This window comes from Balaenoptera physalus, assembly GCF_965194825.1.
Source record: "Balaenoptera physalus genome assembly, chromosome: 11".
NCBI lineage: Eukaryota > Metazoa > Chordata > Mammalia > Artiodactyla > Balaenopteridae > Balaenoptera > Balaenoptera physalus.
Window position 1 is genome coordinate 97,923,568 of NC_138896.1, and position 15,451 is coordinate 97,939,018.

At 38.5% G+C, this 15,451-nt stretch overlaps 1 protein-coding gene across 1 annotated transcript in view; it reads right to left on the minus strand.

The window, feature by feature from the left end:
* The window catches only part of IL5RA (interleukin 5 receptor subunit alpha), a 40,805-nt gene extending 32,952 nt beyond the window's left edge, over positions 1 to 7,853 (minus strand). Inside the window, exon 1 of the mRNA XM_082412354.1 lies at positions 3,179 to 7,853. Coding sequence (XP_082268480.1) covers positions 3,179 to 3,241 — 63 coding nt within the window. The 5' untranslated portion in view covers positions 3,242 to 7,853. The remainder of the gene's footprint in view (positions 1 to 3,178) is intronic.
* Between the last annotated feature and the right edge of the window lie 7,598 nt (positions 7,854 to 15,451).

The following is a 15,451-nucleotide window of genomic DNA, read 5'->3' on the forward strand; positions in this document are numbered from 1 at the left end:
GTGGTTAGGTCATTTCAGCAACTTGTTTTTACATGTGAAAGAAAAGAGTGGAGGATCTCTTGTTGGGAATTGTAGGTTAGAAATCTTGAGTGTTTCCTCCGAAAATTTCAAAAGGCATTTTTCCTATGAACTTAAAGAACAAAAATAACATTCCACCTGCTGTGTGCTGCCCTCGCTTTTACAAAGCAGTTCTTCCTGTTTTCTCTCATGAGCTACCTCCGGCGCCTCCCCACCAGTGAAATGGTGTGTGATTATTATCCAATTTACAATGGTGAAAAGGTGTCTAAAAAGTTAAATAATTTGCCAAAAATCTCGTGTCTGGTAAATCATGGAGCATAGACCCAATCTCAGATCTTCCAACCATAAAACCTTTGTTCTATACTAATTTAAATGACATGATTTTCAATTTAAAGATTTATTTAAATGGTTTGGTGTTTTCCAAACATAATTCTGGTAGAACCACAGAAGATAGAACTTGGCTAAATGGATACGTTCAGGAAGTACAAAAACCATGCTTTCTTCACTTTTATGACTTAACTTACTATTATCACTGCTTAACTTGCTAATGAAATTAGTAAAATGTCACAACATAGAAAACAGAAACAGCATACAAAGCATTTAATTCCTTTTTCAAATAAACTTAAGTACTACTAATCGGAGTTATGCCGCTTTTGATAAGAATAATCCTGTTTCTTTCTCTCTGATGATTTCACACCGTGTAGAAAAAGAATTTTTAAAACAACAGTGACAATAAAAGCAAGTATTCTAGTATTTTTAAAGGTTTCAATAAGTGAGAATGTTAAGGAATTAAAGGGAAGCATTAGTAATTTAGTGAGCCTGAGAAGCAAAAATTAAAAATCCTTAACAGACAACAAAGATAGCTTCCTCTTCAAGTTTAGAAGGTGATGTCTTTGAAATGTCAGCATTTCCGGAAATAATATCACATGTGTTCTAACTTGGCAGTAATCATCATTAACAGGAAGAATTCTAGGTCAGAAAAAAATGTAACATTGATATTCCGGAGTGACTTTTACTGCCTGGCAGAGTAAGTAGTAAGTTATAACCATACGTGTAAAAATAATAAATGTCTATCCTTTGCAATTAAATTGTTGAAGTAATAAACTATTGAATGTCTCAGTGGGGAGATAATTGAATATTTTATACAACCAAGCAGTCTCCCCTAGAATTTGTTATGTGTTCTGATTTTATAGCTGTTGAAAATAGAATTATTTTTCAAATTTAATCATTCAAAAATTTTTTGATGATTAATTATTTGGCCATAAAACAGCCATACACTGTTTTTCCCCATCTTATTGTGATATTTTCTCTTAAACAGGATGATAGGTTGGAATGAAAAATGATTGTCTTATAAGTAACATAAGATACTCAAGTGGGAGTATAAATTTTACCAAAAATGACAATTTTTTGTGGGCCAGATAAATTCCATACAAGGCTGGGTATTACTGGAGTTTTGACAGTTGATCCCGTATTTTCTATAATTCTGTTTGCTGTGCTTGTTCCCTGAAAGCACCTTCAGCCTTTGCTCATGTCGCCTTAATATTTCTGGTTCCAGGCATAGCAATCACCCTTACTGGAAAAACAACTTGAATCTCTTGGGGTCATCTCTTTAATCCAAAGATATACTGCTATATAGATGTCAACTGGGTAATATTTCATTGTGCAATAGGCTATTTCACTACCTTAAAAATATATCAGAATGACATGTTCAATGCATTCTTTTCATGGCTACCAATTAAAATCCAGCAGAAAACCGTTACATTGTTAAAATAAGATTCAGATTCAGCAGAATGCAGCAAACATGGGTTTCCTACTTACGATTGTCAGAAATGCACGCTCAGGCTTCCCTGGTGGCTCAGGGGTTAAGAATCCGCCTGCCAGTGCAGGAGACATTGATTCGAGCCCTGGTCCGGGAAGATCCCACGTGCCGTGGAGCAACTAAGCCTGTGCGCCACAACTACTGAGCCTGCGCTCTAGAGCCCACGAGCCACAACTACTGAGCCTACAAGCCACAACTACTGAGCCCGCGGGCCACAACTACTGAAGTCTGCGTGCCTAGGACCTGTGCTTTGCAACAAAGAGAAGCCACTGCAATGAGAAGCCCGCGCACCGCGAAGAAGAGTAGCCCTGCTCCCCACAACTAGAGAAAGCCCGCGTGCAGCAACGAAGACCCAATGCAGCCAAAAAAAGAAAAGGAAAAAAAAAAAATGCACGCTCAGTGTCTTAGAGAGCCCATGGGCTACCTGTTCGTGTGACATTTCGCTGAGTCAATCTAAAATTTCTCGAGCACTCTCTGAGAATCTGGCTTCTAGTAGGTGTTATATTCTTTGAAATTTAGAGGAAACCGGAGCACCATCTCTTGCACTACAGATGTTTCTAGAAAGTTGGGTGAAGTCCTGACAATTGGCGACAAATTTCCCCAGTGTTCCTGAGAATTCATCAGATTCTACTGAAGTTCAGATAATATTTTCCCCACTCTCTTTCCCACATATTTTGCTGCCCGGTACATTTGTTTTTTATAACCAAAGTTGAGTTTACCCTTTTTAAAGAAACTTTTTGAGTCAACTGTGGTGACAGTGAATTCAAACTCAATCTCAGTGCACAGAAATTGAAAAGCAACTGAGAGGATTCATGGTCTGTTAAGCCCTTAAAAGTAGAGTTTACTTTTTACTTCGTCTTTTCTTTTCTTTTCTTTTTTTTCCTGTACAGTGTAATCAGCAATAAAACCTATCTCTTGGGGGATGAAGAATAAATAAATAACCCAAGGTGTAAAATGCAAATGACATGTTTAGCTAGGTAGCTAGATATGTTGCCTTACCCCCAAATGAGAAATCTACACACTCCTAAAAACACAAGTGAGTAATAAGGACCATATGTAAGGCAGGCAACTTTTTTTTTTCCTGCTACGGAACTTCTGATTAATTTTCTGAAATAGTCCTAAAATGTAACTCAGGGATTCAAATTGTTGCCACAGTCATAAACACTCTTTAGCCAAGGCAGAAAAGGTGCTGCCACCCTGAGTATTTGGAAACTGCTGGCAGAAGGAGTTTGCTGCAAATCTCCCAGTGGTTGGATGTCTTCTAGCGAATTGCACGTGGTGCACTGTCATCCCACATCCATGCGTTCCCTTCCCCAAACCCACCCCCTTTCCCGGGCTTACCTGTCTCCTGCGGTGCTCCTGTTTCCCACGACTGTACTCAGTAGCAGAAAGCCAGGACCACATCCATCAGCACCTAGCACAGTGTCAGGTGCAGGGCAGGTGCTGCATATGCCTGGCCCTATACAGAGTAAAGGCAAATTAACACACAACGCTTAACATGTCAAGCTCTTTAGGGTAAAACCTAGCATAGGGACAAGTTAGATGAGAGCACGGCAGGCTGGGAACATGTTACAAGCCTGGTCTGTTTGGGGGGAGGTGTAATACTTTTGGTAACTTGCCTAAAAATTTCCCCAAGCAGCATTTCAAGTAATGAAAACAAATGAGGTGATTTGTATTCCAAAACTTTCTTATGTTTGAAACGCAAACTTTGAACCAATAGCTACATACATTAACATAGTTTGCAATAACTGTGAAAGAGGGCATACCCTTTTACAAGAAGTAGACGTTGTACCAGGTAATGGAATTTTCGGCCTGATAATTCATTAAATTGGGTATCAAATACAGTAATCAATATAATAAAAGCAGTCATTTTACATGTGTTGATGAATTTTAGGCTAATAGATTAATAAGAGATTCTGATTTTTCTTTGTCTTCCTTTCTCCTTTTTTCTTTTTCATTCCATCCATTTCTTCTGTATACATGGAAATATGTTTACATTGCTTTGGGTGAAAATTGAATTAGTGAACATAAAACCAAGTGAGATATTTCAGCAAGTTTTTGTACATTTTATATACAAATCCTAGAAAATCCTTGAAAATCCTAGAACCCCCAGAAGAAACAAAAAGCAGAATGCCTTCAGTTAGAGGCAGTGCAATCATCTCCTTCTTTGTTGTTTTTGTTTCTTAATTTGTAGCTTTCTCAATTAACTGAAACTTCCTCAAAATATTGAGATATTTTATTATATCCTGTACCCTATTTTCTAAATTCACATATTTCCTCAGAAATCTTGGCAGAACGCCTGTTCTCATTTTAATCCCTAAAGTATCTGCAACGGTGGGAAACAAGCCTCTTACACAAGCATCAACAAAAACTGTAGGTGTTATTTTAATGTGACTCACCTTCGCACGGATTTGCACACCTCAGTTACTTAGCCAACACACAGGAATAGAATGCTACACCCAGAGTCTATATGACCTGCCTGATACCATGTCCATAGCACCAGTATTAGTTCTGTCCCTGCTAGTAATAGAGTCTCAGGGGGTTTTGCTTTCCCCTTTTCTTTATTTAAAAGTTTGCCATATATTTATAAATCATTCTCTGTCACTTTTCCTATCCCCCCTCCGCCCCCACCATGTAATGAAATTATTAGGAGGTGGAGCCCAGGGTATTATTAGAGAGACAGAGACACTTGCTCACTCACTCTGAGATGAATCAGCCTTGGATCCCCACTTACTGAGCAGTGCAGTGCCATGTCATCAGAAGCAGCCGCAGGGCATTGAAAGTGAACCTTATCTCTGGGTGCACTTTTTGACTTAGAGACGGATCTCCTTCACTGTTTCATCATCGCAGCTGTAATGGTTAAAAACTCACAGCCAGTTTCCTTGACGATGGGATGGCAGCAGGGCTACTCCAAGCAAATATCAAGGAGCATTTGTGAGCGGGCAATTCTGGACGAGCCTTAACTGAAACTCCCGAGGACTAAACTGCTGTCAAGTGAAGGATCTCTCTTGTCCTGATAGCCACTATCTGATAACTGTCTCATCTGCATTTTCATTCTCTTTCAAGATGCTTTGTTCTATTCAGGAGTTGAAATGAACGTTTGCTCCTGGGTGACAAGGTAATCAAGTTTTCTCTGGGCACTTTCCAGCACTGCGTTTCTATTTTCTTTACGTGCTTCAGTCAACTAGAGTATGTATAGCGCCTCTGTTACTTACACAATACCAGGCACATGATTTGACAGAAAAACGGGGCATCCACTATTCCCTACAAGCTGAGCAGCAATTCTCAGTTTTCTGGGGATGCATTAACCCTTCTCTGCTGTGTTAGCAGGTCCTGCGCCCTCAGATAAATGGGTGTGGGCCATGGGAGGGGGCAGAGGAGGGAGAAGGAGTTTCCGGGTGCCATCAGTTGCTGGCATCTGTAGCCTGGACGCGCCCTGAACAAATTGTGATGGTGGCCATGTCAGTCTGCGTGCACCCTGGGACCTTCCCTTTTCTGTCATCTCCCGGTTCCCAGTGTAGCACCTCAGCTGTCCTCTCCTCAGTACCTTCAATTTAAGTAAACCTAGCTGGGTTTTCCTGTCCTTTGTTCCATTTCTGTCTGGGGAGTCTCCAGCCCACTGACTTGCAAAGCTGACTTTTTAAAAAAAATGTTGCCCGGGTGTGAATAGACAAGAGTGGCACTTAATGTATCAAGTGTCTGAGCCAGGTGGGAGTCTTTGCCTTTGAAAGGGGACCTCCAGGCTTAGCCCAAGACGGTGAGTGACGGCAGGCCCTTCGAAGCCACTGCACAAGTAGGAACCGAGGGGCCTAGGTCCCCACAGAGGAGATGCAGAGAGGTGATGGCCAGGTGAGATAAGGGCTTCAGTTTGCAAGATGACAAATGACTGGGACCCTCAATGAGATGTCCTGCAAGTCAGTGAATGTCATGTGCAAGGACAGCCATTGGGATCCCCAAGGTAATTGTTTTTGCAGTTGCCAAAAAGGAACCAGATCATTTGTTATTAGATGAGAGAGACCTTCAAGATGGCAGAGGAGTAAGACGTGGAAATCACCTTCCTCCCCACAAATACATCAGAAATACATCTACATGTGGAAGAACTCCTACAGAACACCTACTGAATGCTGGCAGAAGACCTCAGACTTCCCCAAAGGCAAGAAACTCCCCACGTACCTGGCCGTGTGGCTGACAGGGTCTTGGTGCTCCGGCCGGGTGTCAAGCCTGAGCCTCTGAGGTGGGAGAGCCGAGTTCAGGACATTAGTCCACCAGAGACCTCCTGACTCCACGTAATATCAAACAGCAAAAGCTCTCCCAGAGATCTCCCATCTCAACGCTAAGACCCACCTCCACTCAACGACCAGCAAGCTACAGTGCTGGACACCCTATGCCAAACAACTAGCAAGGCAGGCACACAACCCCACCCATTAGCAGAGAGGCTGCCTAAGATCATAATAAGGTCACAGACACCCCAAAACACACCACCAGACATGGTCCTGCCCACCACAAAGACAAGCCTCATCCACCAGAACACAGGCACCAGTCCCCTCCACCAGGAAGCCTACACAACCCACTAAACCAACCTTACCCACTGGAGGCAGACACCAAAAACAACAGGAACTACAAACCTGCAGCCTGCAAAAAGGAGACCCCAAATGCAGTAAGTTAAGCAAAATGAGAAGACAGAGAAATATGCAGCAGATGAAAGAGCAAGGTAAAAACCCACCAGACCAAACAAATGAAGAGGAAATAGGCAGTCTACCTGAAAAACAATTCAGAGTAATGATAGTAAAGATGATCCAAAATCTCGGAAATAGAATGGAGAAAATACAAGAAACATTTAAAAAGGACCTAGAAGAACTAAAGAGCAAACAATCAATGATGAACAACACAATAAATGAAATTAAGAATTCTTTAGAAGGAATCAATAGTAGAATAACTGAGGCAAAAGAATGGATAAGTGACCTGGAAGATAAAATAGTGGCAATAACTACCACAGAGCAGAATAAAGAAAAAAGAATGAAAAGAATTGAGGACAGTCTCAGAGACCTCTGGGACAACATTAAATGCACCAACATTTGAATTATCGGGGTCCCAGAAGAAGAAGAGAAAAAGAAAGGGACTGAGAAAATATTTGTAGAGATTATAGTTGAAAACTTCCCTAATATGGGAAAGGAAACATTCAGTCAAGTCCAGGAAGCATAGAGAGTCCCATACAGGAAAAATCCAAAGAGAAACACGCCAAGACACATATTAATCAAACTATCAAACATTAAATACAAAGAAAAAATATTAAAAGCAGCAAGGGAAAAGCAAATAACATACAAGGGAATCCCCATAAGGTTAACAGCTGATCTTTCAGCAGAAACTCTGCAAGCCAGAAGGGAGTGGCAGAATATACTTAAACTGATGAAAGGGGAAAACCTACAAACAAGATTATTCTACCCAGCAAGGATATCATTCAGATTCGACAGAGAAATTAAAAGCTTTACAGACAAGCAAAAGCTAAGGGAATTCAGCACCACCAAACCAGCTTTACAACAAATGTTGAAGGAACTTCTCTAGGCAGGAAACACAAGAGGAGGAAAAGACCTACAATAACAAACCCAAATCAATTAAGAAAATGGTAATAGGAACATACATATCTATAACTACCTTAAATGTAAATGGATTAAATGCTCCAACCAAAAGACATAGACTGGCTGAATGGATACAAAAACAAGACCCATATATATGCTGTCTACAAGAGACCCACTTGAGACCTAGGGAAACATACAGACTGAAAGTGAGAGGATGGAAAAAGATATTCCATGCAAATGGAAAGCAAAAGAAAGCTGGAGTAGCAACTCTCATATCAGACAAAATAGACTTCAAAACAAAGGCTATTACAAGAGACAAAGAAGGACACTACATAATGATCAAGGGATCAATCCAAGAAGAAGATATAACAATTGTAAATATTTATGCACCCAACATAGGAGCACCTCAGTACATAAGGCAAATACTAAGAGACATAAAAGTGGAAATCGACAGTATAGTAGGGGACTTTAACACCCCAATGGACAGATCATCTGATGGACAGATCATCCAAAATGAAAATAAATAAGGAAACACAAGCTTTAAATGATACATTAAACGAGATGGACTTTATTGATATTTATGTCCAATGAACAGATCATCCAAAATGAAAATAAATAAGGAAACACAAGCTTTAAATGATTAATTAAACAAGATCGACTTAATTGATATTTATAGGACATTCCATCCAAAAACAACAGAATACACTTTCTTCTCAAGTGCTCATGGAACGTTCTTCAGGATAGATCATATCTTGGGTCACAAATCAAGTCTTGGTGAATTTAAGAAAATTGAAATCGTATCAAGAATCTTTCCCGACCACAACGCTATGAGACTAGATATCAATTACAGGAAGAAAACTGTAAAAAATAGAAACACATGGGGGCTAAACAATACGCTACTAAAGAACCAAGAGATCACTGAAGAAATCAAAGAGGAAATCACAAAATACCTAGACACATGACAATGAAAACACGATGACTCAAAACCTATGGGATGCAGCAAAAGCAGTTCTAAGAGGGAAGTGTATAGCAATACAGTCCTACCTCAAGAAACAAGAAACATCTCCAATAAACAACCTAACCTTACACCTAAAGCAATTAGAGAAAGAAGAACAAAAAACCCCCAAAGTTAGTAGAAGGAAAGAAATCATAAAGATCAGATCAGAAATAAATGAAAAAGAAATGAAGGAAACAGTAGCAAAGGTCAATAAAACTAAAAGCTGGTTCTTTGAGAAGATAAATAAAATTGATAAAGCATTAGCCAGACTCATCAAGAAGAAAAGGGAGAAGACTCAAATCGATAGAACTAGAAATGAAAAAGAAGTAACAACTGATACTGCAGAAATACAAAGGATCATGAGAGAATACTGCAGGCAACTATATGCCAATAACATGGACAACCTGGAAAAAATGGACAAATTCTTAGAAAAGCACAACCTTCTGAGGCTGAACCAGGAAGAAATAGAAAATATAAAGAGACCAATCACAAGCACTGAAATTGAGACTGTGATTAAAAATCTTCCAACAAACAAAAGCCCAGGACCAGATGGCTTCACAGGTGAATTCTATCCAACATTTAGAGAAGAGCTAACACCTATCCTGCTAAAACTCTTCCAAAATATTGCAGAGGGAGGAACACTCCCAAACTCATTCTACGAGGCCACAATCACCCTGATACCAAAACCAGAGAAAGATGTCAGCAAAAAAGAAAACTACAGGCCAGTGTCACTGATGAGCATAGATTTACAAATCCTCAACAAAATACCAGCAAACAGAATCCAGCAACATGTTAGAAGGATCATACACCACGATCAAGTGGGGTTTATCCCAGGAATGCAAGGATTCTTCAATATATGCAAATCAATCAATGTGATGTACCATATTAACAAACTGAAGGAGAAAAACCATATGATCATCTCAATAGATGCAGAAAAAGCTTTTGACAAAATTCAACACCCATTTATGATAAAAACCCTCAAGAAAGTGGGCATAGAGGGAACTTACCTCAACATAATAAAGGCCATATATGACAAACCCACAGCCAACATCGTTTTCATTACTGAAAAACTGAAACCCTTTCCTCTAAGATCAGGAAGAAGGCAAGGTTGCACACTCTCACCACTATTATTCAATACAGTTTTGGAAGTTTTAGCCACAGCAATCAGAGAAGAAAAAGAAATAAAAGGAATCCAAATCGGAAAAGAAGAAGTAAAGTTGTCACTGTTTGCAGATGACGTGATACTATACATAGGGAATCCTAAAGATGCTACCAGAAAACTACTAGAACTAATCAATGAATTTGGTAAAGTAGCAGGATACAAAATTAATGCACAGACGTCTCTTGCATTCCTATACACTAATGATGAAAAATCTGAAAGAGAAATTAAGGAAACACTCCCATTTACCATTGCAACAAAAAGAATAAAATACCTCAGAATAAACCTACCTAACGAGACAGAAGACCTGTATGCAGAAAACTACAGGACACTGATGAAAGAAAGATGATACAAACAGATGGAGAGATATACCATGTTCTTGGATTGGCAGAATCAACAGTGTGAAAATGACTACACTACCCAAAGCAATCTACAGATGCAGTGCAATCCCTATCAAACTAACAATGGTATTTTTCCCAGAACTAGAACAAAAAATTTCACAATTTGTATGGAAACACAAAAGACCCTGAATAGCTTAAGCATTCTTGAAAAAGAAAATGGAGCTGGAGGAATCAGGCTCCCTGACTTCAGACTATACTCCAAAGCTACAGTAATCAAGACAGTATGGTACTGGCACAAAAAGAGAAATATAGATCAATGGAACAGGATAGAAAGCCCAGAGATAAACCCACGCACATATGGTCACCTTATTTTTGATAAAGGAGGCAAGAATACACAATGGAGAAAAGACAGCCTCTTCAGTCAGTGGTGCTGGGAAAACTGGACAGCTACATGTAAAAGAATGAAATTAGAACACTCCCTAACACCATACAGAAAAATAAACTCAAAATGGATTAAAGACCTAAATGTAAGGCCAGATACTATCAAACTCTTAGAGGAAAACATAGGCAGAACACTCTACAACATGAATCACAGCAAGATCCCTTTTGACCCACCTCCTAGAGAAATGGAAATAAAAACAAAAATAAACAAATGGGACCTAATGAAACTTAAAAGCTTTTGCACAGCAAAGGAAACCATAAACAAGATGAAAAGACAACCCACAGAATGGGAGAAAATATTTGCAAATGAAGCAACGGACAAAGGATTAATCTCCAAAATTTATAAGCAGCTCATGCAGCTCAATATCAAATAAACAAATAACCCAATCCAAAAATGGGCAGAATACCTAAACAGACATTTCTCCAAATAAGATATAGAGATTGCCAACAAACACATCAAAGGATAGTCAACATCACTTACCAGTAAAGAAATGCAAATCAAAACTACAATGAGGTATCACCTCACACCAGTCAGAATGGCCATCATCAAAAAATCTACAAACAGTAAATGCTGGAGAGGGTGTGGAGAAAAGGGAACCCTCTTGCACTGTTGGTGGGAATGTAAATTGATACAGCCACTGTGGAGAACAGTATGGAAGTTCCTTAAAAAACTAAAAATAGAACTACCATACGACCCAGCAATCCCACTACTGGTCATATACCCTGAGAAAACCATAATTCAAAATGAGTCATGTACCACAATATTCATTGCAGCTCTATTTACAATAGCCAAGACGTGGGAGCAACCTAAGTGTCCATCATCGGATGAATGGATAAAGAAGATGTGGCACATATATACAATGGAATATTACTCAGCCGTAAGAAGAAACTAAATTGAGTTCTTTGTAGTGAGGTGGATGGACCTAGAGACTGTCCTACAGAGTGAAGTAAGTCAGCAAGAGAAAAACAAATACCATATGCAAACACATATATATGGAATCTAAAAAAAAAAAACAAAAAAAAACAGGCTCTGAAGAACCTAGGGGCAGGACAGGAATAAAGACGCAGACGTAGAGAATGGACTTGAGGACATGGTGAGGGGGAAGGGTAAGCTGGGACTAAGTGAGAGAGTGGCATGGACATATATACACTACCAAATGTAAAATCGATAGCTAGTGGGAAGCAGCTGCATAGCACAGGGAGACCAGCTCAGTGTTTTGTGACCACCTAGAGAGGTGGGATAGGGAGGGTGGGAGGGAGACGCAAGAGGGAGGAGATATGGGGATATATGTGTGTGTGTATATATATATATATATATAGCTGATTCACTTTGTTATAAAACAGAAACTAACACACCATTGAAAAGCATTTATACTCCAATAAAGATGTTAAAAAAAAATAGAGTAGAATTAAGGCATTAAGCCTGAAATTTTATACTGCTTAATATTAACTACAAAGGGGTTTGAGTGAATTAATTGAGTATATGAATCTCAATAAAGCTGTTAACAAACAAACAAAAATTGTTATTAGATGATCTGAAAAAAAAAAAAAACGTGATTTTTTTCCTTGGGGAAAGGAAGGTTGAAGAGGGAAGAGAGAGAGATACATTTGTTTGCTGAGAAGGACCCAGAAAATTTCAGATATAGTATCAGCCATGTGGTCTGCTCTTTAGAGTCCTATATCTAATTTTAGTTGTAACATATTTGTCACTCTGGAAGCCTTAAAACTAGTTATTAATCATTGTGAGGGCAGTAATTTCTGGTCTGAAGGGCCGTTTTAACATTTTCTATATTTCTTACATACACTTATTCAACGAATATTTATTGAATGCACCTATGCATTATGCCAGGCACAGTTACAGATATAAAGAAAATTAGACCTGGCTTGTACCCTGGATACCATCACTGTAGGTATATGACACTCTATCAACTATGCCAATATTAAAAGCAAAAACAAATGAGCTCACATTTTGTCCCATGCCCTATTTCCAAATAAGCCCAAAGGAAAATAAGAAAGGAAGGGCTTTGTATAGTTGTTTTCATGTTTGTTTTTGTTTGTTTTTTGTGGGAACGACTCTTCTTTAGAATAAATTGTAAATGTCCAAAGACAGTATAATGGAACATGCTAGAAGAATTCACAAAAATGGTTTTTCAAAAAGTGAAATCAAATTTGCCTGTATTTCTTAAGAAGCAAAATAGTCTGGGTTTAGCTGAAGAGTGTAGGTGAAAATATGAATAGTAGTAACATGGAAATCTGGATGCAGTGGTTCTACCTTGAACCCTGGTTAAAGGTGCTTATTAAAGGTTTTACTTCTAGGAATCCATTCCTTGGAAAACATGTGAAATATAGAGGAAGATTTATCTGAGAGAGGGAAAGTAAACACAATTCATTGTACTTTTACTTATAATAATAAAAGTAATATAGAAATGGTTAAGAGAAATGTATGGCTTTTAAAGGTTGAAATAGGTGGATAGTAAAAGGAGTGTTCATCAAGAACTTTTAAACACGGTATTATGGGAAAATGTTAAGTAAAAACAACAGGAGTGCAAATATGCATATATAAATATATAATTGTTTTTCATAATCTCATTTTCTGTCAAAAGACCAAACTGATAGGAGTGGTTATCTCTAAGTGGTAGGCGTTTTAGTTAGGTATTGCTACAGAGCAGCCAACCACAAATGCTGTAGTGGGAAACAGTGATAAGCATTTATTTCTTGCCCAAGCCTCTGAGTTCTGGCTGGGGTCTGGCTAAACTTGGCTGGGCTCCCAATCACAGAGCGGGTTCAAGATTGTTCCAAGCATCTGTCGTTCATTTGGAACCTGGGGCTATGCAGGGCATGTTCTTTTCATGTGATTCCCAAAGTGCAAGAAAGTAAGACCAACTATACAAGAACATTTGAAGTGTCTGCTTATGTCACATTCACTGACATCCCAAGAGTCAGAGCTAATTGCATGGACAAGCCCAGGGTCAGATGGTCCACACTCACAGTACATTTCCCCCACCTTGATAAGGCAAGGGCATGTGTGTATATAACCATTAGAGAGGAGTGAGAATTGGAACCAGTAGCTTGTTCTCCCACAGGGGGATTGATATTTCCTTTTTTTTTTTTTTAATTTTCTTTTTTTTTGAATTTTATTTATTTTTTTATACAGCAGGTTCTTATGGTATTTCCTTTAAATTTCTTCTTATACTTCTCTATATACCAATGTTTTATTCTAAGCAAATGCCGGAATAAAAAATATTTTAAAAATATTAGAGACATAGAGATCAATGGAATAGAATTGAGAGTCCAGAAATAAGCCCTCCCATTAGTTGTCAACTGATTTTTTTGACAAAGTTGCCAAGATGATTCAGTGGGGGAGAAAATCAGTTTTTTCAGTAAGTGATGCATATACACATGCACAAGAATGATATTCAACGCTTACCTCACACCATATACAAAAATGAACTCTACAGGGACCAAAGACCTAACAGTGAGCTAAACCTATAAAATTCTTAGAAGAAGACGTACATATACATCTTTGTGACCTTGGATGAGGCCGTGGTTCCTTAAATATGACGCAGAAGCATAGGCAGTGAAAGGAAAGAAAAGATAAATTAAACTTCACCCAAATTAGAAGCTTTTGTGCTACAGAGGACACCAGCAATAGTAATGCCATTTGCAGCAACATGGATGGACCTAGAGATTATCATACTAAATGAAGTAAGTCAGAGAAAGACAAATATCATCTGATATCACTTATGTGTGGAATCTAAAAACATAATACAAATGAACTTATTTACAGAACAGAAACAGACTCACAGACATAGAAAACAAATTCGTGGTTACCAAAGGCGGTGGTGAGGAGAGATAAATTAAGAGCTTGGGATGAATAGGTACACAGTACTTTATAGAAAATAGGTAAACAACAAGGTCTTACTGTATAGCACAGGAAACTATATTTAATATCTTGTAATAACCTATAATGGAAAAGAATCTGAAAAAGAATATATGTATCTATGAATCACTTTGCCGTATACCAGAAACTAACACAACATAGTAAAGCAAGTATATTTGAATTAAAAAATAAAAACAAAGCACACGAGCAAGAAAGTGAAAAGACAACCCACAGAATAGGAAAAAATATTTGCAAATCAAATACCTGATAAGGGGCTTGTATCTACAAAAAAAAAAAAAATCTTACAAGTCAACAGTGAAAAGAGAAATAACCCAATTAAAACATAGGTGAAGGATTTGAATAGAAATGTCTTCAAAATAGGTACCAACAGCCAATATGCACATGAAAAGCTGCTTGACATCATTATCCATCAGGAAAAAAAATGCAACTCAAAAGCACAGTGAAATACCTCTTCACACCCACTAGGATGGCTAAAATAAAAAAGATAGACAATAATAGCATTGGTGAGGATGTGGAGAAATTGGAACCCTCACAGACTGTCGGTGGGAATGTAAAATGGTGCAGTCACTTCGAAAAACAGTCTGGTAATTTCTCAAAACAGTCTGGTAATTTCTCAAAAAAGTTAAACATAGAGTTGCTATATGACCCAGCAATTCCACTCTTCGGCAAATACTCCAAAGAATTGAAAACATACATCCGCACGGAAATTTATATGTGACTGTTCATAGCAGAATTATTCATAACAGCCAAAAAGTGAAGCAACAGAAATGTCCATAGCTGATGAGTGGGTTAAGAATATGTGGCATTTATGTTAACGCATGTATGTGGAACCTAGAAAAATGGTACAGATGAACCGCTCTGCAGGGCAGAAATTGAGACACAGATGTAGAGAACAAACGTATGGACACCAAGCAGGGAAAGCGGCGGGGTGGTGGTGGTGGTGGTGTGATGAATTGGGTGATTGGGATTGACATGTATGCACTGATGTGTATAAAATTGATGACTAATAAGAACCTGCTGTATAAAAAATAAAATTCAAAAAAAAAATCCAGTTCACAAAACACCATATATTGCATAATTCCACTTACATTTAATGTTTGGAATAGGTACATCTATGGAGATAGAAAGTGGATTAGTGTTTTCCTAGGGCTGGATGGGGAACTTGGGCAGAATGGGAAATGACTGCTAAAGGGTTCGAG